The following is a 23,698-nucleotide window of genomic DNA, read 5'->3' on the forward strand; positions in this document are numbered from 1 at the left end:
ATCACTAATAAGATTATTTGTTTCAGTCTTTCTCCTCTTTAAAATTGGTGCATTGTTAATGAATTTGAAGTTTATATATTCTGGGTATATTTCACAAAATAGTCTCTCCCAGGCTGTGACTTGCCACCTTATTTATTTTGTGTTGTTCTGAGATTTAACCGCCTCAGACTTTCATTTTATGTTTTTAGTTTTTTCTTGGGGAGACCAAGGAGTGGTCAGGAGTTCATCCAACAATTCCAGGCAAAGTGGACTATCAGTTCAGTACAAGGGTCCAGGGATGTGATGCTGCTATGGTCCTTTAGTGCCAGGGATACCTGGTGATGCTGAGTCTCTAGGACTTCACCTGGCTATGCTGGGGGAACAGCTAGTGCAAACCTGAATCTGCCTTGAGTCGGCCCTAACTGCAGAACTATCTCCTGATCCCACCTTATGTTTTAATTTATTTTTTGATTTTTAAAAAATCTTTGGACCATGTTCAGAGGTTACTCATAGCTCTGTGCTCATGAGTCACTCCTGGCAGTGCTGGGGAATGAACCACAGTGGACCATGTTCAAGGCGAGTGCCTTAATCCCTGTACTCTTGCTCTGTAGTGCCCACCTGATATTCTTAAATAATATTCTCCAAATAGAAGAATTTTTTTATTTTGGTGAGGCACATTATGAAATTTTAAAAAGGATTGTGCTTTCAGTATTGTAATTAAGAATTCTTTGCCTATTCTAAGGTCACAGAGATTTTTCTATGATTTCTTATAAAAGTCTCATAGTTTCATATTTTATATATTCAGAATTTAATTTTAAGTTAAATTTTGTGGGTTATGTTAAGGTATGGGTCAAGATTTATTTTTTAAGGTTTTTTTTAAGGTATGGGTCAAGATTTTATTTTTTCCATTTTGATTTTTCTAGCACCCTCAGTTGAAATGACTATCTTTTTTCCATTGAATTAACTGTACATCTATTAAAAATCAATTGGCTGAGTAGATATGGATATTTGTGGACTCTATTCTATTGTCAGTTTTACACTGTCATGATGTCAGTAGCTTTATATTGCTACTGAAGTTATGTAGCAATGTCAGTTTTCTAACTTTGTTTTTTTGCTGTCCTTTGCTTTCCTAAATAAAATTTAGAATCAACTTGTCCATTTCTCTTAAAATTTTCTGGGATTTTCATTGGGATTCTAGATCAAATTGTAAAACAAACATTTTAGCAATGTTTTTGAGTTTATAAATATAGTTGATATATGTATCTTCATTTATTTTGGTTTTCTTTCTTTGATTTATTTCATTTGTGTTTTATAGTTTTCTGCACATAGAGTCATTAATGCAATGTGTTGGACTCTTTTAAGTAGTTCATGCTTTTTGTGCCATTGTCCACTTAATTTTTGTATTTCTTTTAAATTTATAAGGTAATACAGTGGATTACTCAGATTATTCATTATAAATCTCTCTTTTTTTTTTTTTGGTTGATGCTACACAACCATGACATTTGTAATACTCTCACTTATTCCTTTTTAACATGTAGGGTTTTATTTCTTTTTTTCTTCTCCTACCACATTGTCCTGGACCTCCAGTGTAGTGCTGGGCAGAAGACAGGAGAGTCAGTATTCTTGCCACAGGATTCCATTAGCAGGACAATGGCTGACTGTAATTTAGGAAGACTCAAGTGGGCCACATTGAGGAAGAGGCTGGAGACATCAAAATGCTGAGAGGACCGGAGTCCTCTTTGCTTGCCTCATCCCAGCCTTCTAGTCACCACTCATCCTCTCACTCCATCTACATTTGGTCCCCAGACTGCCTGTTACTCTTCTGCTCAGTCCTTACTCGTCAGGCTGCTAGGCCTGTCTGTTTTTTCAGCCCATCCTTTGAGCCACTCTGAAGACACGCTTTCCCTTCCCAGGAAGAATTCCATGGTACTTTGGTCATAGTCCTCCTCTTCCTTCCCTGCTCAGTAAGGCACTCCCACCCCACCCCACCCCACCCCACCCAGGGTCTCCAGCACCGAGAATCCTAAATGCAGTCTGTGATCCGTGATTTACTTGATGAGCTCTTCCCATTACCTGTTGAACCTATTTAGGGCATTTTTCATATTCTTTTTTTCCCACTTCCAACTTTGGTCTCTCACTTTTCTTGTAGCCATGCTTGTAGCTAGTAGCAGGGATCTGACCTCAAACCACAAACACCCTAACCCCCCACTACAACTTTCCAGCAGGGAGATCTGGGGCATATTACTTAGCCACCTGGTGCCTCCATTTTCCCACCTGTGGGCTACTAAGTGTAAGACTACAAAGCAGTGACTGATAAAAGTGCCTTCTATGTTATTATCATCATCATTGCTTCTCATCATCATTGGCACGTGCTCATCTCTCGCTCTTTCGTTTTTTTACAAAAGAGTATTAAGCCACCTTGATTTACATAGTTATTCACAGTTGAGTTTCAGGCATACAATGTTCCAACACCAGTTGCTCATGCCTCTTTCTTTTCTATTTTTAATTTTTCAATTAAATCACCATGAGATAAACAGTTACAAAGTTGTTCATGATTAGGTTTCAGTCATGCAATGTTCCAATACCTGTCCCTTCAGTGTACATTTCCCACCACTAATGTCCCAGTTTCTCTCCTTCAACCTCCCACCCCCAGCCCTCTATGGCAGATACTTTCTTCTTCTTGCCTCCTCCTCTTCTTGCCTCTTCCTCCTCCTCCTCCTCCTCTATTTCTTCTCTTCTTCTTCTCCTTCTCCTCCTCCTTCTCTTCTTCTTTTCCTTCTCCTTCTCTTCTCCTTCTCCTTCTACTTCTTCTTCTTCTCCTTCTCCTTCTTCTCCTCCTCCTTTTTCTCCTCCTCTTTCTCCTCCCTTTTAATCTCTCTTTCTCTCTCTCCTTTTGTTCATTGTGGTTTGTGGCACAGGCACTCCAAGTTTATCATATATACCCTTTTTCTCATGACTCTTTCACCTTAAAATCCAGCACACCTCGGGCTGGAGCAATAGCACAGCGGGTAGGGCGTTTGCCTTGCATGCGGCCGACCCAGGTTCGATTCCCAGCATCCCATATGGTCCCCTGAGCACCGCCAGGATTAATTCCTGAGTGATGAGCCAGGAATAATCCCTATGCATCTCCGGGTGTGACCGAAAAAGCAAAAAAAGTCATTTGTAATCTGGAGATACTTGAGAAATGCTAATAAATGTTTACGCTTTAAAAAAAAAATCGAGCACCTGTGTCACAGGCCTCCAGTCCACCAGCTGACCCCACTGGCATATCCCAACTTTTCTAAACTGAGCTATGGCCTGACTGCAGGCCTCAAACAAATTTCCAAGTGAATTGTGCTCACTAGCTCTATTCTACACCTCTGCAATTCCCTTTAGGACTTCCTATGACCCCTGTCCTCACTATCACACTTAGCCTGTGCTCTCCAAGTGCCAAAACGCAGGAGTGATCCTTGATCTTTCCTGGCTGCACACTACAATGTCTTGGGCCCCGTGACCATTGCTTGTGTGAGCTGGGGCTCTGCCTGCAGCCAGCTCTTACTCATTACTTCCCAGCTGCCCTTCACTCTGAACATTAAGGCTGGCCTAATTGAAAGGCTCTAGCCCCCATTTCCAGGGCAGTCCCTGATTATTGTAAAGATCTCAGATATTTGAGCAGATGTGACGAGCTTGAAAACAAAGGAAAGGGTCATGCTTTAGGAGTGCCTTGAATTGGGAAATTGGGTACCTTGACTTGTGGGTTGGGGGATGTGGGCACCAAGAAGGGAGGGCTGAGTGCTGGGCTGCTGAGGTGAGAAGATGCCTGTCAGGAAAAGGAGGCTTGAGGCGAGATGGGAGCAGGAGGACCCCTGGGAAACCCAGGGGCCACCTGTGGGAAAGAAACTGCAACTTCCACTGAGGTTTCAGATGGTGTGAGAGGGGAAAGGGTGCTGCATGATGCATCTATGACCGTGATACTGTCCAGCCGGGATCATTCCTTTAGCCACGGAGCAACCATTTCCTTCTGAATCCTGGAGGAGTAGTAATCAGTCCAATTGCAAGCCATTGAATGTTCTGATTGTCAAATTGACAAATTTGACACTTATAGCCATTTGTTCTTAGGATTGTGGTATGCCAGTCCTACTTCAATGCTTCAAACCCTTACAAAGTAGGTCGGTCTCACTCCAGGGAGCAGGGCTGCTTTTGGACAGCAGTAGGACCTCCTGGAGTGGACCTTCTCCTCCTGAGAACCCCCCTCCCCTGTGGGGTTTCCTCTGCCATTCCTTGGGGACCAGCAATGAAGTCCCAGTACTCACCTAAAGGGACACAGGGGTGAGGTGCCACCAGATAACTTTGGGGTATGGCAAATATCTTGTAGCTCTTGGTATCCTGGGGGCTGGAGGATGGTTGCTCAGGAAGGGGTGAGACTGACAGGTGGGGGTGTGGTACCTAGTGGAGGGAGTCTGGGGGTTACAGGCCTTTGGTCTTTATAGCAGTGAACCATCAGGAAAGAGTTAGCGCCCCTTACCCCCATCCCAGGGAAGAGTTTCTGAGATCACACAATCTTGTTAGGGGCAATGAATTGGGTCCCCTTAGAATATCTCTTCTGGAGAAAGTCAGAAAACATGAAGGTGGGTGAGACTGTCTGGACTAGTGCAACCCCTACAGAACATCCCAGCGTCTGATGGGGAAAGCAGCCGTGTGTGGCCCTGAGAGAGAGGCTGGGAGGTTAGTGCCATGCCACTGGGAGGTGCACTCTGAGCAGGCTCGTGTCTTGGGTGCAGGTGTCTGGGGAATGACTGAGAAGTGGGTGGGCCACCTTCTCCTTGGATTGCTGCAGTGCTGGGCTGAGGGGGGCTGTTGATGGGGCTGAGGGGGGATGTTGATGGGGTCTTGATGGTGCAGCCCATCCTGCCCCTATGACTCTGAGCCCCTCTTCCTGTCCACCTCCCTCAGTGCAGATATATTCAGGGATACAACCCCTTCGACCACGGCTGCGCCAGAAACTGGTACTTAGCGATTTGTGCACCACTGGGAAGCAAGTGAGTTGATGAACCCAAGGCCAAGCTTTGGCCCCCCCGGTGGGGGGAGCTGTCAAGTGGGGTGGGGGTACTGTCATCTCTCCTGACTGCTCTCACCTGGCCCAGCTTTTCTCCAGAGCATGTGGGAGTCTTTGGAGCACCCCCACCTTTGCCTTTGTGGGCATGTGCCCCAAGAAGTGGGGTCAAGGGACACTGCAGCATGGAGGAAGGCTAGCCCTGCACTGCCTGCTCCCCAAGCTGAGGGGCAGGGCACCTGGACTGATCGCTGCCTCTGGCTTGCTCCCCAGGTATATGGCTGAAGCTGTCCGCCTGCAGAGAGCGGTGGGCACTCCCTGGGTTCCCAGGCAGGCCCCACATCTCCTTTCATTCCCCTCAACACTCAGCCCCCCTGCATCTTCTGTGACGAGCTCCCAGCCCCAGCCTTTGGGCCTCCAGAGAGAAGGTCCCCAAGGGAGTGGTGAGGCTACCACCCTCCAGGAGGTAAGAAATGCTCCGTGTGTGTGTGTGTGTGTGTGTGTGTGTGTGTGTGTGTGAACTGCAGGGTGTATAGGGTGTGTATTGTGTATGTGTGTGTGAATGTGTGTAAGAGTGTGTGTGTGTGTGGGGGGAAGTGTGTGTGTGTGTTTGTGCATGTGAGTGCAGTAGCCACAAATGGCTGGGTGCTGGGGAAATGTCCACCATGATGAGTCAGCAGTGAAGCTGGAGCTCCAAGTTTGAGGGAGGGTCCTGCAGACCCTGGGACATCTGGGCAAGCAAAGCCTCCCATGTGCCCCGGGACCCCGAAGCCAGGGAAACACCATTCCCTTGCCTTATCCACCCTAGTCTCCAGTCATACAAAGAAGACGGACTCTGTCCCCTGCTTTATTATTTGGAGGTGGAGGTTTCTGAAAAGACCTTTTCTTTTATCACTCTGAAGCCCAATATAGAAAGTAACTGGAGCATCAGGAATTAAATGGGAGTTAATTGCTGCACCCCAGGGCCCTGGCAGTACAGCCTGTGGGTTCAGTCCACTCTCTCTCCTTGGGGAGTGAGGCTGCAGGTGTTGGGCCAGGTTCCTGATCTCCAGAGGGTTGCCCATGAGCTATGGAGCTGGGGAGTGGGAGACAGCCCCTCATTGCCCTGTATTATGTTCAGCTTCACGCCAGCCCAGCACCACCTCTGCTTCGAGAGGCTTCCAGAAGAACCTCAGTCTACCTTTTGCCTCTTCACACCAGGAGAGGCCAGGAGCCTCCTGAGAGCTTGGCGTGGAGGCCTCTGTGCTCTCATCCAGCCCCTGGCAGGAGTGCCTGGACCACCCCCACCGTGGCTCATTAAATGCCCGTGCTGCCTCCTTAACTCTGCCACTGTCTCCTGCGTGGGGAGCAGCAAGTGACCTGTTTGTCCTGGGATAATGTCCCTTGGAGGGTTACATTGAATCTGACCTTGGTCACATGTGGCTTTCATCTCTGACACTGCTTCCCTCATTGACTGTGGTTTCTGGACTCTGGGCCTGTGATCCCTCGCCCCCACCCCATACCTGGGCATGTGTGCAAACTCTGGCAAGTACCACAACCAAGTGTGCAAGTACCACAACTCGACCTCCATCGTAACAAGTGAAGCAGGAAGTTATGGGGAGAAGGCCAAGGAAAGTCTGACCTATCTCCTGAGGAGAAAATTGTCAGGGAAGGGAGCTCCTAATGTGCCGTCTCCTTCCTGCCGCTCCCCCACCTACTAGGTCGAGCCCAGTGGTGAGTGTCTTGGGCAAGTAGGGCTCCCCTGCTGCGGGCACACCCAGTGATGCTCAAGGGCCACTTTCAGCGGTGCTGAGGACCCTATGGGATGCTGGGGACGGAACCCCTGGTAAACGCCCTCCCTGCTGGGCTTGCCCTGACAGTGCCTCCTTCCCCTGGCTCCTCTAGGGGGCAGTGTGGGATCTTGGGAGCTGAACCGACGGCACCTTTCCCAGGTTGCTGGTGAGTGAACTGAGGAGGTTCATTGAAATCATCTGGCACGTGGCAGGCACCCAGGAATGCAGACACGATCTTTACAGTTCTTTTCTCCTGCCCGGTGAATTTGCCAATGGCCACCTGAGAGTTTCCTGGGCTCCCAGACATCCACTCAGAATGCCCTCCAGGGAGAGGGCAGATCAAAGTGTGCATTTTAATCAAACGTCCCACATGATTGGCTGGAGTGATAGCACAGCGGGTAGGGCGTTTGCCTTGCACATGGCCGACCCGGGTTTGATTTCCCCATCCCTTTCGGAGATCCCGGCAAGGGCAAGCTACCGAGAGTATCCCGCCTGCATGGCAGAGCCTTGCAATCTCCCTGTGGTGTATTCGATATGCCAAAAACAATAACAACAAGTCTCACAATGAAGACGTTACTGGTGCCCGCTCAAGCAAATCGAGCAACGGGATGACAGTGACAGTGACAACCCCATATGATCCTACCTGCTAGCTGCCTGAAGATGGGCATCATCCCTGTTTCCTGCCATTCTTGTGCCCAGGTGAGGTGGGAATGGAAAAGGGGAAAGGGAAGACCCCCAGGGTCTATGGGGATGTATGCACCTGTGTGCTGTGTTTTTCTAGTGAGTGGGGCCTCACCTCCTGGGCTATCCTGGGGATCCTTGCCCCCACCCCCAGTTCAGGTCTGACTTCTGCGCTTCTGGGCAGTCTTGCTCAGCGCCAGGACTCCAGTTCTTTCTGCTCCCCTTTGCCCTGGCCCTAGTGCCTGTTCCAGACTAAGACTTTTCTCAGCTCTTCTCTTTGGATTCTGGGAGGCTGCAAGTGCCCATGCTGCAAACAGCTTTGATGGCCACATTCAAGTCCTTGGGCCCAGTGTCTCAGGGGAGAGCTGAGGGTGCCACGCCCCTCGGGGAAGGCTGAAGCTTCAGTTCATGTAGGTGGATGGGAATGCAGTAGGGGGAAGGAGGTCTGAAAACTTTTGAGCCTTTACACCCAGGTGTCTGCATTGTACATGAATCTGTATGCCTTCCATGCGTGTGTGCACATATGTGTATAAGAGTTCATGAGCATGTATGTGCATGTGCACACATGTGCATGCATGCATACATGACTCTGTATGTACATGCAGGTGTGTGTGCCAATGTATGAAGGGTCCAGCTCAGGCTGGGCTTCCCAGCACTAAGGAGAAGCTCTTGGGTGACCTGTACCTGGGCCAGAGAGGAAGAAACGCCGAACTGAGGCCATGGCCTGGCTAGGGGAATATTCATGGAACTGGCTGGCACAGAAGTGGTGCCTGCCCATGTGGGGCTAAGAAAACCAGAGCCTGGGTTCTGGAGAGGGACTTCTGCCTGGTACAGAGCAGGGGCAGTTTCTTAGGGTGACGTGCCCAGGGCCCTGCCTCCTGCTCTCAGGGACCTCACCCTACCTCAGGCAAGAAGGGCTTTCCAAATCATAAGACACACATGGCTCAGCCTTAGACCTGGACCTCAGTTTCCTTACTAGGCAAAGGTAGAACATCCCTCAGTCTTGGGAGAAACTGGAACCCTGAGAATGTGGATTCAGAAGTGGAGAAGGGGTCCTCTCTGGTCCCTCTCAGGTGGGGAGCTTGAGGATTTCTTTAGGCGCATTTCTTGCTTAGGCTCCTCCAATTCTGCCTGCCCTGCACCCCTCACAGTGCCAGGCCCCTCAGAGCTCTCCCCCACCAGCCTGGAGGCTTCTCTCTTTGCCCCGCCCCTTTCCTGGTCCCTGGTTTTGCTTCTTGTGTCCTTGGACCTTGCCCCTTGCTTCAGGAGGGGAGGTCTCACCTGATGGGCTGCTGTCCACATGCCTTGAGGTCCTTGTTCCCCTGCTGCAACCAGGGAGCAAGCCCTGCCCTGCTCAGGCCACATGTCTAGACCCCCAGGAGGTGCCCTGCTCCTCGAGCCCCATGAAGGGTGGACTCTGACCTGGGGAACCCAGAAACACCTGGGTTTAAGCACCTGTCGCAGGGCAGAGGAGAGGCCAGGAGCATGCTGTAGGGTATGAAGCACAGCTGCACACCGACTCTGCTGCTTCCACTTGGGCTGCCATCGCGAGACTCGCCTGGAATTGGGGATCATCACTCCCTCAGGCTCAAGGCATCCTGACATAGAGCTGGAGGGATTCTTGGTTCCCTCAGCCAGCTGCCCCTCCTCCCTCCAGTTTCACTGGCAATGAGAAGAATGACTGACAAGGGGTGTATCCTGTTTGGCAGACCGCCTCTTCCATCCCTTTCTGGGGGACCCTGCTTGGGGAGCACTGGTCCTGGGTGATAAGTTAGGGCTCAGCATTCGGGAGCTCTGTGGGGAGTGATAATGACACCCTGATGCCTCCCAGGCCCACCCTGCCCGCCCCACCCAAGAGGGCCCTGCAGGTGGCTGGGGGTGTGGCCGGGTGGGGCCCCGGTGGGATGTGCCATGTGGGATTGGAGCCTGAATCCTAGCCCTCCCTGTTCACATAGAACCTCTCTGGGGACCCTCTTGGCCCAGGATTGCGCCCTCAGGCTTGGCCACTGTGATGAAAAAGTGGGGTGGGGAAGGGGGCAGTGGGGGTCAGAGGATTGCCAGGGCCCCCATTTGGGCAATGAAACCTGTTTTGAGCACGGGATGAGAGTGCCCTGAGGGGTTTATTGCTGAATCCTGAATCCTCACAACACCCCCACCTCAGGTTGTTAATTGAAAGGGGGATACAGCACCCTCCCCCCCACTATCCCTGCTTCTCTCCTCTGCTCCCAGAACCCCGTCTCTTCCCCAGGATTCCAAGGCCTGTGCTCCCTTCCCAGGGTGCTGAACCTGGAGTTGGGCAGGGAGCACTTGGGAACCTGCCCCTTATGGCCCGGGCCCTCCACAGTGTCCTGCATCCAGCCTTTCTCTGGACAGCGTCTGTAGCCCAGGAACCGTCCCCCAGCCCCGTGGCAGCAGAGCCTTCAGCTACCTCTGGGGGCTGGGGGCGCAGCAGGGTGGCCATGTGCAGGGAAGTGTCTGTGATTTTGCCAGGAAACAGCCTGAGTCTGTGTCCAGGTCACCAGGGCGTGGAGATGGCAGCCGTTAGTCTCCAAGGGGGCAGAGAGAGGGCCCCCAAGAGTATGCCCTGCGGCTTAGCAGGAGTGGGCTGTGAGGAAACCCTCATGACTTCTGCTTTGTGGTGAGTGAGTGATGGTCATAGAGGAAAATGAGCAGCTCTGGGACCAGATACAGCCCTGCCTTCCGGCCCCTCACACGGACTCTCGCCCACCCCTCTGGCCCCCCACTGCTTTCACACTCCCTCTTGTGTCCTCTCCCCACCCTTTCTGGACTTGGCTTCCTGGAATGCAAGGGACTGACAGCTCTCAGGTAGTAAGGCTTAGCTGTTCTTCTCCGAAACGGAAGAACTGCTCTCTTGGCCCAGCACAGGGTGCCTTTGTCTGCGGCTCCTCCCCCCACACCCTTCACTGGGCCTTCTGGCCTGGCAGGCATCTGCAACTGAGTTGGGAGGTTCCCAATTCAGGAACTGAAAGGGCGGGCCTCTGCTGGCGGCCTCTTTGGTCTCCTTGAGAGAAGAGCAAGGAAAGCTGGGCTGGCCCTCGCCACACCCATCTGCAGCTGTGGGAGCCAGAGCCTGTGTCCTTCCTTCCATGGGCTACAGTGTCACACTGGTGACAACAGAGTCGGAAACACTGCGAGAACTCAGCACCTCCACTTAGGTTCCCCGTGGCTGTTGGGGAAGCTCTGCCTTGGGCGGGCTTGGGCCTCCACTTCTATCTACAGAGTCTGCGGGCTGCCCGGCCTGACCACCTGGGGGCCCATGACTCAGTGTCTGGGGAAGAGGGATTTGGCCTGGTCTGGGGACAAGATGTTAGGGGACAGCATCAGGCAGAACTTATTCATGTCCCCTAGTGCAGTGAGGGAACATTCATTCACCAAATCAGGCAGGACCCTTGGCACTGGGCTGGAAAATGGCCTCCCCCAGTCATTTCTAGAAGCTGGTAGCTCAGCCACCAACACCACAGACTCTGTCCTGTGGCCCTTTTCCAGGCAGGATGGCAAAATGCTGCAGGGTGCAGGCTGGGCCTTGGGAGCTGATGGGGAAGTAGGCTTGGCTGCTGTGTGGCTCAGAGCTGCTGTGACCACATCTGTGAAAGGGGAAGCTGAAGCCCACAGGAGCCCACAGGAAGGTCTTTGAAGTGACAACCTTGGACAAGTGGGGCTGTGCTAGGGGTGGAGCTTGCAGCCTCACTGACCCCAAGCTTATTCTGCCTCTGAGCCATCACCCAGCCCAGGTGTTGTTCCCAGCATTGGAGCAGTGGGATTGACATGGGAAATGTAGTCATTTAAAATGTGCGTAGAGAGGTAAACATTCCCTGCTCATCCCCACTCCCAGCCCAGCTCATGGGCTAACTTCCCATGATTCAATTATTCTTTTAGAGGCCTCACCAGAAAATTCAGGGTCTTGCTGAGTGCTGGCACCAGAAAGAAAAAGCAGATGAAACAATAATGACTGACAGGTCCAGCATGTACCTCAGCAGTAGAGCGAGTACTTGCTTTACATGTGTGTGTTCCTGGCTTCCATCCCTGGCAGCACCCATGCCACTGCCACCACCACCATAATAAAGTATAGACATGAGGAAAAGGAGCACTTATTCATGTAAGGGAGTGGCAGAGCCGAATGCCAAGGGTCCAGGCCCCAGGGAGAGTGGAGAGATGACTAGGCGCCAGACCTGTCTGTCCCAAGCCTACTCCAAAGGGTGTCCCCAAGCTGACTTCTTCAGGAAAGGAGAGTGCCTCCAGGGATCCCCTGAGAACCTTGGCTGACACTTCTTGTACCCTGCTGTGAGGAACTGGGTAGGAATGGAGAGGGCGGGCACAGGGTAAGAAGGGAACCCTAGAAGGGAAACCCCTCAAAGTTTGCTGTCATCCTGGAAGGAGCTGATCAAAAGACTAAACTGGGATCGTAGGAATACGCCACTCAGTAAGCATTGCATTCTCACAATGTATTTATCAGGAGGTGCTGAAATGGACTTTATTTTTCTTTTTGGGACCACACTCAGCAGTGTTCAGGGCTTACTCCTGGCTCTGCACTCAGGAATCACCCCCAGCAGTGCATAGGGGACCGTATGGGATGGTCGAGGGGGTGGAACTTGGACTAGACAGCCTCACCAGACTGAAGCTCATGCTTTGTATATGGATCCCTGCGTTCAATTCCACCACCACATGGTCTTCTGAGCACCGCCTAGAGCCATCTCAGAACACAAAACCAGGGAGTAGCCCCTGAACACTGCTGGTTGTTTCCCAAGCCAAAAATATGTGTATGTATTTTGAAAAGCCCAGAAACATCATCAAATACTCCCTACAGAAGAGCCAGGGTTGGTCCTCCAATACCCTTTACTTGGTTTTCCCTTCTCTATCTGAGCTGCCTTTTCCCCCAGCATTTGAGGTTGACTTCCAAGTCATGGAGTAAACCTTGGGTTGGGAGATGCAAACTGAATATAGACTATAGATCGAACACAATGGCCATTCAATGCCTCTAGTGCAAAAGAAAGAGAGAACAAAAGGGAATGCCTTGTTACCAAGGCAGGGTGGGGTGATGGGCATGGGGTGGTGGTGGTGGGAGGGATACTGGGAGCATTGGTGGTAGAGAATGGGCACTGGTAGAGGGATGGGTACTTGATCATTGACTGAAATGCAAGCACGAAAGTTTGTAAATCTGGAACTGTATCCCACAGTGATTCACTAATAAAAAGTTGAAAAAAAAAGATCCAGTGTTTCCCTGTTTAGAAGGATTCTCGATGCTGGTTTGGGTAGGACCACCACCACTGATTGCTCTCCAGCTGAAAAGCACTTCCCCCTCCTGATACTCCCCCTTCTGCATACTTCTCTGCCCCTTCCCCCGCTTTCCCTTCCCCCCTCCCACTTCCTTTCTGGGTTGGGCAGGAGTGGCTACCTGCAGCCTGCCCAACTGTCAGACTTGAGTCTCAAATTAGAATCAAGCCTCTCATTTCCTTCAATCTATTTTGGGTCAGAAAAGGGCCCTAGCACCCTTCCAGCTTCAGCCTAGTAACCAGAAACAAATGGGGGTCTGGAGCTGGAGAAATAGTGCAGGGGTTAAGGTGTTTGCCTTGCACGCAGCTGGCCCTGGCTTGGTCCCTGGCTCCACTTACAGTCCCCTTAGCACTCAGTGATCCCTGAGCATGGAGCTAAGAGTATGCCCTGAGCACTGCCAGGTGTGGTCATAAACCAAACCAAAAGCCAACACAGGGAGCTCTGAAGTGCCCCTGCCTTGGTGGACTTACGTCTCATGAGGAAGAAGGAGGACAGTCAGGTGGGCAGTAATTTGTTTCATCAAGCCCAGGACCTAACCCATGTCAGGAGTGTGCACTACTGTTGACTACCTCCACACCCTGGAGATCAGGTTCCTGGGAACACAAGTATTAAGTGCCAGGCAGGCCAAAGGTCGCTCACCACCTCCCTGCAGCACCACATGGTAGGAATGTGACTGATGGATGCCCTCCTGTCTCAGTGGAGCCCCAGCGAGTGATAGGCTCCTACCACAGCTGGCTCTGCGTCTTTGCCCCTGGAGCTGAGCAGACCTGAGCCCTGGGAAGCTGCTGCAGGAATAAAGAGGATTTCTAGTGCTGTCCCTGTGCCTGCCCCCACAGCTGGGATTTCCTCTGCTTGGCGAGAGTGTCAGACTATCTGATGCTCTACACTGGACGCACATTTCCCATCTCCAGCGATTCTCATGTCAGAACTGCCTTCTTTCCTTCTCGTCCTCACCTCTACTGTTGATGAGCTGTGCTGTGCCAGCAGCAGCTTGTCGTCCATCCAGAGAGAGTTGCATCAGACTGGCTGACCTCAGCCTGGGGCAGGAGAGATAGCAGGAGTGCTGGGGCCAGAAGGGACACAGAGAGTCAGGCAGAGACAAGGACAAGCAGAAACCTGTCCCGCTGGGTGCCCCAGGCCTTCAGAATTGGAGAAGGAAGGAAGTACCCCACTCTGGTCCAACCCTCCCTGGGCCTCTAGCCCGCATAAGGTGGTCAGGGAGAAGGAGAGCCGCCAATTCTCAGCTGCACCACACCTACCTACTAGCTCCACACAGATATTACCTTTGCTACAGCCGCCCCCAATCCAGCCTATGGTGTGTTTTCTCCTGGGAAAAGTCTGGTGTTGGCCTGTTCCTCTGCCCTTGTTCTATTGCTGCCTATAGGTACCAAGGGCTGGTACAAACAGCATGAACAAGCAAGCATGCATGGGAGCTGACCCTCTGCACAGGGTGGAAAGGAAAAGACAGGACAGGAGATGAAGGGGATGAACTTGGCCTCGTGGAGCTTAGAGCCCTGCGGGGCTTGTAGGGGGCAGGAGCTGGAGCTGGTGAGGAGAGCTGACTGCAGACGCCTCAAACATACCGAAGGGTGCCAGTAAAGAGCTGGACCTTATATGCTGGTGACCACATTTGGGTGCAGAGCAGATGTCAATAAGTGTCCTTTCTTCCAGAGGGTGCAGGCAAGGGAGGGGAATTTGGTTTCGGCTGTATTGTGTGAGGCTTCAAGGCTTCAGGTATTGTGCACTTTTCCTGTGAGCTGGAGCAGGGGGACTCAGCTGGATTGATACTGGAGGAAACAGGCAAAGGAAAATTTGTAAACCACCCCATTGCCACGCAGCAGTGTTGCAGGGCAACCAAACCCTGCCAGCTCAGAGCAGCATGCCAAGACAAAGGACTGTGGACAGGCGAGGGAGTCCTGGGCAGTGCTGGGGGATGCAAGGAAAGGGGAAGATGCCAGGCAGAATTGAAGGGGTGAGGGGAAGCCACAGTCAGGGAGGAGGGCGTCCACACTGGTCCTAGTCCTTGAACTGTGAAGAAGACTCAGAGTCACTCAGAAGGCAAAGGAGATGGGGATGAGGAGTGCAAGGAGCAGGCAATGGGAGACCTCCAGTGGTAGCTCCTGCTGGCTCAGAGACTAGCCAGCTAAGCAGAGCTACACCTGACAGAGGGGCCGCTTCTGTCTCAGAGATGATCTGGCTATTTTATCTAGTTACTTATTTCTAGCTGCTACTCGCTCATTGCTTGACGCCAATGCACCGGGGCCTCCTGCCTGCAGAGCACGCACTCTAGCCCTCACACCCATCACCTTCTCTTTGCTTTTATCTTTAGAAAACTCAAATTTTCCTAAATTTTATTTCACTAAAGCTTGATGAATTACAAAGTTAATTATAATTGGGTTTTGGACATCATGTTCCATCATCGGTCCCACCCAAGCGTCCTCCAGCTCCCACCGCCAGCCTGACATCTTGACAGCTTTTTAACTTTGGTTATTAAAGTTTGGGTGTCATGATTTCAGTGTTGTTGATTCTATGCTTTTAATATTTAACTCTATCAGCTATAAAAAGTTGTTCTTAAAACAACTGTGTACCTTTCTTATGCCAAGTCTATTCTTAATACCTTGATGCCAAGAGGCAGAAGAGCAAAGAACAGTCTTCCCTTGCCCTAGGAACTCACTTTCAAGCCACCTGGATTGGCTCATTGAACACTAAGCACTTCCAGAAGCTTCTGCGATCCTGCACTAGTATAGTCAAGGAGACTGAAGCACCTGAGAGCCAGGCCCTACAGTGAGTAGGTCTCAGATGCCAGCGTGGAAAACAGACAGCATGCCAAGTGGCCACTGCCATCCACTCCTGAAACTCCCTGTATGAGCCCACCCACACCGAGGTTTCCACAAGTTCCCTGGGACTTAGTTTGCTTTTATTTTTCCTCCAATCAGCTTTGGCATCTGGAGGTACTCAGGAGATAATGTGTGACTAGAGCTCAAGACACGAGCTTCCAGTCCACTGCGCCATCTCTCTGGCATCCCATATAGGAATATCTAGAAGAACGGTATTAATCATAGTTTAGGTGACAGGGTCACAGTAGTGTTCAAGTGGGTGCATTTGTGATATTGATGTACGAAGTTACTGCACACCATTGCCTCTGAAGTGACCATGACCCTCACCCCATCCTGGTGTCACCTTTGGCCTGAACTTTCTTCCCCCACCCCTCTCCTGTAATCCCACTATTTGTTGGCTGACAGTTATGATTTTGGCACATATTGTGATTGCTACTGTCATCCCCATGTATATCACTGTATCACTGTCATCCCGTTGCTCATCGATTTGCTTGAGCGGACACCAGTAATGTCTCATTCAACCCTGTCGTGTTCAGAACAGGGGAATGAGGCCCATTATTGTTACTGTTTTTTGCATATCAAATATGCCATGGGTAGCTTGTCAGGCTCTCCATGCAAGATCCTGCATTGCTCTCTTCTGAGGCTTTGTTTCATAGTCTCTGAATCTTGGCCGTTGATGAGATTACATGGTGTTGACTAAATTATTTTAGGTATCTCCTTTGGAAAAATCAAACTCACACATCTAGGTTCCTGATTTACTGTATCACTGTCATCCCATTGTTCATTGATTTGCTCAATCGGGCGCCAGTAATGTCTCCATTCATCCTAGCCCTGAGATTTTAGCAGCCTCTCTTTACTCGTCCTTCCCACTGGTGCCACATTGGAGGCTCTTTCAGGGTGAGGGGAATGAGATCCATCATTGTTACTATTTTCAGCATATTGAATATACCACGGGGAGCTTGCCAGGCTCTGCCATGCGGGCAGGATACTCTTGGTAGCTTGCCGGGTTCTCCAAGAGGAAGAACTAGACAATAAGAGGTTTTCTGGGAGCTTTGTTTTATAGTCTCTGGATCTTGGTGGTTGACGGAATTACACAGTGCCGGGAGCAGTTTGTGGGTGTGACTGTCTAACTACTGGAAAAAAAGGGGGATCTGGGTGGAGGAGGCCCAGTCCTGGTCTGAGCAGGCTTGGAGATCTAGCCACGGGTCCCATATACCTGGGTTCCTCTGTCGGTTCCTTCATGCATGAGGCTCATTCGAGCATGTGGAGAGTGGCCTTAGCATGGCTGTGGCTGGGTTCTGGAGGTTTTCAGTATTTTTTATACCTCCAGAACCCTATGTATATAGGAGCATTATTTATTTTTTTGTTTTTGGTTTGGGGACATATGTGGTTGGTGCTCGGGAATATTGTCGTTGTTCCTAGGGATGACCTAGGGCTCATTCACATGAAGCAGTGCTTAAGCAGCTACCCCACCCCACCTTTCTGTTACTGCTATCACTTCTGTGATAACTGAAGTGACACACTTGGATATGGTGCTTGGGGCTCCCAGATGCTTACATTCATGGTTGGAGCACACCAGAGATCACAGGCATCTTTGGCACCGGGGATCCCAAGTTGCAGAGCTAAGATGATGGCACTTTGGCATGTGGGGTGGTGTTGGGGATCCAATCTCAGGGCCTCACATTTGCAAGACAGGTGCTCTGCCACTGAGTTTTCTCTAGGGGCCCAGTACACACTTTCATTTCTGATTCAAAGTAATAGATATTTGGGGGGCGGGGGGTGCAGAGAGCTGGGGAATCTAGTATTTTTTTTTAAAAAAAGAGGAAATTAAAATCCTGTTAACCCTTTAGGAAATCATTGTTCCAGTTTTTCTTCTATGAACACACATATGAAACTAATTACTAAAACACAGTTTTTGTGATTTTTGGATTGGTCGTGCTTAGGACTTACCCCTGGCTCTGTGCTCAGGGTTTATTCCTAGTAGTCCTCAGGGGACCTGTACTGGGGGCTCAAACCAAGGTCAGGCACATGTACTGCAAGCACCTTAACTCTTGTACTGCCTATCTTTCTGGGGGGTGTGGGTACAGGGGGGTAGGGGTTATCTGTGCATGTGGGAGAGGGGTCAGAGGGTAATGAGGAAGGCTATACTTTCTGTTCTTCTAATTTTCCTGTGAACTTGAAACTGCCTAAAATGGTTTATTTAAAAGAGAGGATAATGTTAATAATTAATAAGGAGTAAGCCCTGAACACATGAGTTTGGCCTATTTGTGATTTTTAACAGCTGTAACTGACTAAGCTGGAGAGTTAAGTCAAAGCGTCCAACTTGATATGTTTTGACACATGCATACCTGTGACTCTTGTGTCCAGTCATAACCAAGACAATGATCACATGTCCATCCCCCCAGTGTACTCCTGAGCCCCTTTCCCATCCTCCCCTCCCTGCACCCCTGCCCCAGTGCTGACACAGAGTCGAAGTCCTAGTGAGAAGGCAGCACAGGCTTCGGCTCCCACATGATGTTTCAAGGAACATGAACAATTTTTCGCCTTCTGCAGCCATGTGCCACATCTGACTCTGCAGCTTCCTTAGTGAGTCTGTGCCCTCGGGGCTCCCAGCCTTGCACCCCACAGACCTGTACCCTCCAGTCTGACATCTTGGTCTCTGAAGGTGACCCTACATCCCCCCTTCACAGGGTCAAGGGACCACAGCTCTTGTTTTCTTGTTTTCGCTGGTTGGGGTGGGATCCAGCCTGCAAGCAGGTGCAGAAAGTTCCCTGTGGAGCCCCCACCATCTCAGCGCAGTTTCTGACAGCTATGAATCCTGCTACTCACATACTTAGGTGAAAATTTTTTCTTAACTAACAGTGCCACTTAATCTTCTCCCATAACTCAAGGCTCACTTGCAACCTCATTAGCAATTGCAAGGTGGCAGTGGAGTGTGCAGGGGTGAAGCAGGAGAGGCAACTCCAGTAGTTTTTATTGGAACTTACTTTCTGGGAAAGGCCCAAGAGGACAGCCATTGGCTTTCTATTGGCCTATTGGTGAGCTAACCTATGACCAGTTCATGAAGTAATCAAGGACTGAAACCATTTGCCTCTTGGTAAATGGCTTTCTCTTCCCTGTTCAGTCAGCATCAGAGGCACAGCTGTGATAGTTCTCAGCACCTATTCCTTCACATGCATTTTTTCTCTTCTCATCTTCACAATAACCCTGAGGGAAAAACAGGGCAGATTTTAAACAGAAAAACAGAAAAACAGATCCCATTTTAGATCCCCATGACACAGCAGTCTCCGAACTCAATTCCAGTCCATTAATTAATGAATTTACAGACAGAATCTATATAAACTCTGGAGAAGGGAGCACTGGAGACTCTTTTTGGGGTACAAATAATTTTTTATTATTTATTTATTTTTTATTAGTGAATCACCATGAGTTACAGTTACAAACTTGTGAACTTTCATGTTTGCATTTTGTTCATATCCCTCCAGTGCCCAGTCCCCTCCACCAATGTTCCCAGTATCCCTCCCACCCTCCCACTCCATCCCCCCCGCCTCACCCCACCTCTGTGGCAGGGCGTTCCCCCTTGTTCTCTCTCTCTCTCTCTCTCTCTCTCTCTCTCTCTCTCTCTCCTTTTTGGTGTTGTGGTTTGCAACAGAGGCACTACGTGGCCATCGTGTTTGGTCTATATTCTATTTTCAGAGTGCATCTCCCATCCTGTGCAGGTCCTCAAACCACACTTTACCTGGTGTTCCCTTCTCTATGCAAGTTGCCCCTTCCTCCAGCATGTGGGGCCAGCTTCCAAGACTTGGAGCCAACCTCCTGATACTTATCTCTACTGGTATTGGGTGTTATTTTTCTATTCTGTTATTTAATTTTATATTCCACAGATGAGTGCAATCTTTCTATATCTGTCTCTCTTTCTGACTCATTTCACTTAGCATGATACTTTCCATGTTGATCCACTTTTATGCAAAGGTCATGACTTCATCTTTTCTAATAGCAGCATAGTATTCCATTGTGTAGATGTACCAAAGTTTCTTTAACCAGTCATCTGTTCTCAGGCACTCGGGTTTTTTCCAGATTCTGGCTATTGTAAACAGTGCTGCAATGAACATTCGAGTGCAGATGTCATTTTAACTGTACTTTTTTGCACTCTCCGGGATATATTCCCAGAAGTGGTATTGCTGGGTCAAATGGGAGCTCAATTTCTAATTTTTTGGGGAGCGACCATACTGTTTTCCTAAAGGGCTGAACCAGTTGGCATTCCCACCAGCAGTGTAGGAGGGTCCCTTTTTCCCCACATCCACGCCAACAGCGGTTGCTTTTGTTCTTTTGGATGTGTGCTGTTCTCTGTGGTGTGAGGTGGTATCTCATAGTTGTTTTGATCTGCATCTCTCTGATGATTAGTGATGAAGAGCATTTTTTCATGTGCCTTTTTGCCATTCGTATTTCTTCCTTGAGAATGTTTCTGTTCATTTCCATCCCCCATTTTTTGATGGGGTTGGGAGTTTTCTTCTTGTAGATTCCAACCAGTGCCTTGTATATCCTTGATATCAGCCCCTTATCTGATGTGTATTGGGTGAATATCTTTTCCCATTCTGTAGATTGCCTTTGTATTTTGGTCACTGTATCTTTTGCAGTGCAGAAGCTTCTTAGTTTAATATAGTCCCATTTGTTTATTTCTGTTTCTACTTGATTGCTTAGTTCCGTGTCATCTTTGAAGATACCTTTGGCTTTAATATCACAGAGGGTATTTCCGACCTTGTCTTCAATAATTTTTTAAAGCACTGTTAAGAAAAACATGAAGGGAATAGATAATACAGGAGTTGAGGGGCTTTCCTTGTATGTGCCCAACCCTGGTTCAGCCAACCCTGGTGCCACCTATGTATGGTCCTCCAAGCACAGGAGTGACCCTTGAATGCACAGCCAGGAGTAAGCCTCGAGCACTGCTGCATGTAGCAGAGCCCTAATTTTTTTTAAACACAGGAAAGAGGTAAAAAAAATAAAATATAAATAGGGTCTAGACAGAGTATAGGGGTTAAGGTACTTGCCAGGCCCATGCTGATTCAAATCTCTATCACCACATTTGGTCCCCAGAGTATTGCCAGAAGTGATTCATGAGCACAGAACCTGGAGTAAGCCCTGAGCACCACCAGATGTGGCCCCCAAAGCTTAAAAAAAATCAAATGGACCTATTTGCTGAGGGATATTGGTACAGGGGGGTAGGGAGTTTCCGTGCACGTGAGAAGGGGTCAGAGGGTAATGAGGAAGGCTATACTTTCAGTTCTTCTAATTTTCCTGTGAACTTGAAACTACCAAAATAATGGTTTATTTAAAAGGGGGATAATATTAGTAAAATGACAATATAAATCAAAGAGACATAAAATATTTGCAACACATTAGCCAATGTAAGATTGGTGTCCAGAATACATGAAGAATGCCTAAGAATAAATAAGAAAAAAGAAAGACAAGGAAAACACTACCAAGTGTTTTGGAAAAGTAAAATATAAAAAGGTGCTTGAAATGTAAATAAAAACTACAATGAGCTTTTACTCACACTTGTTGGAAAGTTGGAAGGGAAAGCAGGGAAACAAGAATTCTGATGTTCTGTTGGTGGGATTCTAAGTTGGTGCAGCTTCACTGGAAAAAAGCTTGGATATTCCTTTTTAAAAAAAATAGAAGTTATATATGATCCTGCAATATCACTACCAGGCATTTACTTGAAGGAAATGAATGCATAATTTAATTTTGTTTGGACAAGGAGCCACATCCAGCAGTGCTCAGGATTTACTCCTGACTCTGAACTCAGGGATCAATCCAGGTAGAATTCATGGGACCGTATGTGGCACAGGGGATCAAAGCCAGATTGACCATGTGCAGGGAGAGCGCCCTACCCACTTGCTGTCTTTCTAGCCCCAATACATTAATTTGAATGATATTTGTACCCCTATATTTATAGCATCTTTATTCACTATGCCTTGTTGTGAATTTAGGATCAACCTAAATGCCCATTGACAGATGACTACTGGATAGAGATGCTCTGGTATATATACTCAGTAGAGATGACTGCCATTTAAAATAAAGATAAAATTGTGCCTGTGAGGATGAAATGTGTGGAACTTGAGGTGATTATGCTGAGTGAAACAGACCAGGAAGGGGAGACAGTTACTGGATGATCTCACTCATTGGTGGAGTATAAATCACAAAGCCAATAAACCGGCAGACTTACAGATCTGGGTTTAATCCCCTGCATGTCTTATTGTTCCTGAGTTTTGCCAGGAGTGATCTCTGAGCACAGAACCAGGAGTAAGCCCTGAGTACAGAGGGTGGGACACCAACTTCTCACCCTCCTCCCCTAAAATCAAAACCCAATAAACAGGCAAAGCCCAACAAGACTAACTCCTAGACTCAGTAAAAACAATTGTGGTTACCAGAGAGAAAGAGAGAGAAGGTGAGAAGATGGGGGGATGGGATGCTGCTGAACTTGGTGGTGGGTGCAGTGAGACCTACACACATGGATGTGCTGATCTGCCCTCTTACAGTCTCTGTGCTGTGAACTCATCATAAATAAAGGAGAGAGAGGAAAGGATGCTTATTTTTTTTAGGAATTAATTTTATCAAGAAAATGCAAATGAAAAATACTGAGACATACCATTTCATTCTCAGTTGATCAGTGACTGAATACAAATTGAGATTAGCGTGCAGAGTGTAGTGATGCTCAGCTTGTTGCCCCCCCCCAGGCAAGGCTGGCATTTGCCAGAGACTGGACAGCATCTCTACCATCAACACGGAGCAGGAGTGCCTTTGCAGAGTCAAAAAGCAAAGTAAAACAAAACCACCACCACCCCTGCCAACCCACCAGGAAAGCTACGTATCTTTTCAGAGTAAAACAGATAAATTGTGATATAGCATATAACAGAATATGGCAGAGGAAATGAATCATTTTGTTTCATTCACTAGCAGGTGAATTTCAAGCTTGTAGTATTGAGTGCTGCACTTGTTTTCTGAGGCTGCCAGAACAAAATTCTGGAATGAATGGCTTAAGCAATGTAAATATAGCCTCACTGTTCTGGAGATTACATGTTCAAGAGCACAGACTTGGCAGTACTCCCTCTGAAGGTGCCAGGTGATAGTTGTAGCCACGTTATGGTGGCCCTTCTCCCTGTGTGCGTCTCTGGTCTATACCTTCCCTTTAACAAGGACACCAGGTAATCTGGATTAGGGTTCTACATAAGGATCTCCTTTTGATTTGGCTTCCTCTGTGAAGACCCCATTTACCCCCTAAAGCCGCATTCTGAAGCACAGAGGAGATTTGGACTCACACAATAACAACAACAAAATGTTTTTTGAGGGGTGTAAGGTTTCACCCAGAGCAAATTTTAAAGAAACAGAATGCGTGTAATGAGATATTTATATATACTTCAGGGATACATAAATATTTAAAGTTTAATGAAGAGGAAGAGAGGGGCTGGAGCAATAGCACAGTGGGTAGGGCGTTTGCCTTGCACGCAGCCGACCCGGGTTCGACTCCCAGCATCCCATATGGTCCCCTAAGCACCGCCAGGAGTGATTCCTGAGTGCAGAGCCAGGAGTAACCCCTGTGCATCACCGGGTGTGACCCAAAAACAAAAAAAAATGAAGAGGAAGAGAATAGCAAGCACTGGATTTGGTATAGCAGCTGTTGAGTGAAACATGGAGGAGGTGATGAGAGTGTTGGACATTTTTTTGTTTCTTAAGCTGACTAGTGGAAGCATAGCTGACTTTCTTGTTTTTTGAGTTTTGTATTTGCTTGTCTTTGTGATGTCAGGAATTGACTCTAGGGTCTCATATATGATAGACTCGTCAGTTGGTTTTAATGTTTTGTTTTGTTTTGTTCTGAGGTCACATCTGGTTGTACTCAGGGATCATTCCAGGTGGGGCTCAGGAGTCTATATGCAGTTCCAGGGATCAAACTGGTATTAATTGCCTATGAGGAAAGAGTCTTAACCCTTCTACTTTCTGTCTGGCCCCTCTAGTTGTTTTAATTTTTTAAAATTTTTTATTGAATTACTGTGAAATACAGTCACAAAGTTTTCATATTTGATCCACCACCAAACCCCCGCATACCC

General features: G+C 48.8%; 1 protein-coding gene across 1 annotated transcript in view; it reads left to right on the forward strand.

The window, feature by feature from the left end:
• Positions 1-23,698, forward strand: part of ZDHHC19 (zinc finger DHHC-type palmitoyltransferase 19) — a 101,750-nt gene that overhangs the window by 10,732 nt on the left and 67,320 nt on the right. Inside the window, exons 6-7 of the mRNA XM_055124499.1 lie at positions 4,912-4,997; positions 5,285-5,477. Coding sequence (XP_054980474.1) covers positions 4,912-4,997; positions 5,285-5,477 — 279 coding nt within the window. The remainder of the gene's footprint in view (positions 1-4,911; positions 4,998-5,284; positions 5,478-23,698) is intronic.

The sequence above is a fragment of the Sorex araneus genome, chromosome 2 (genome assembly GCF_027595985.1).
Source record: "Sorex araneus isolate mSorAra2 chromosome 2, mSorAra2.pri, whole genome shotgun sequence".
In the NCBI taxonomy this organism is placed as follows: Eukaryota; Metazoa; Chordata; class Mammalia; order Eulipotyphla; family Soricidae; genus Sorex; species Sorex araneus.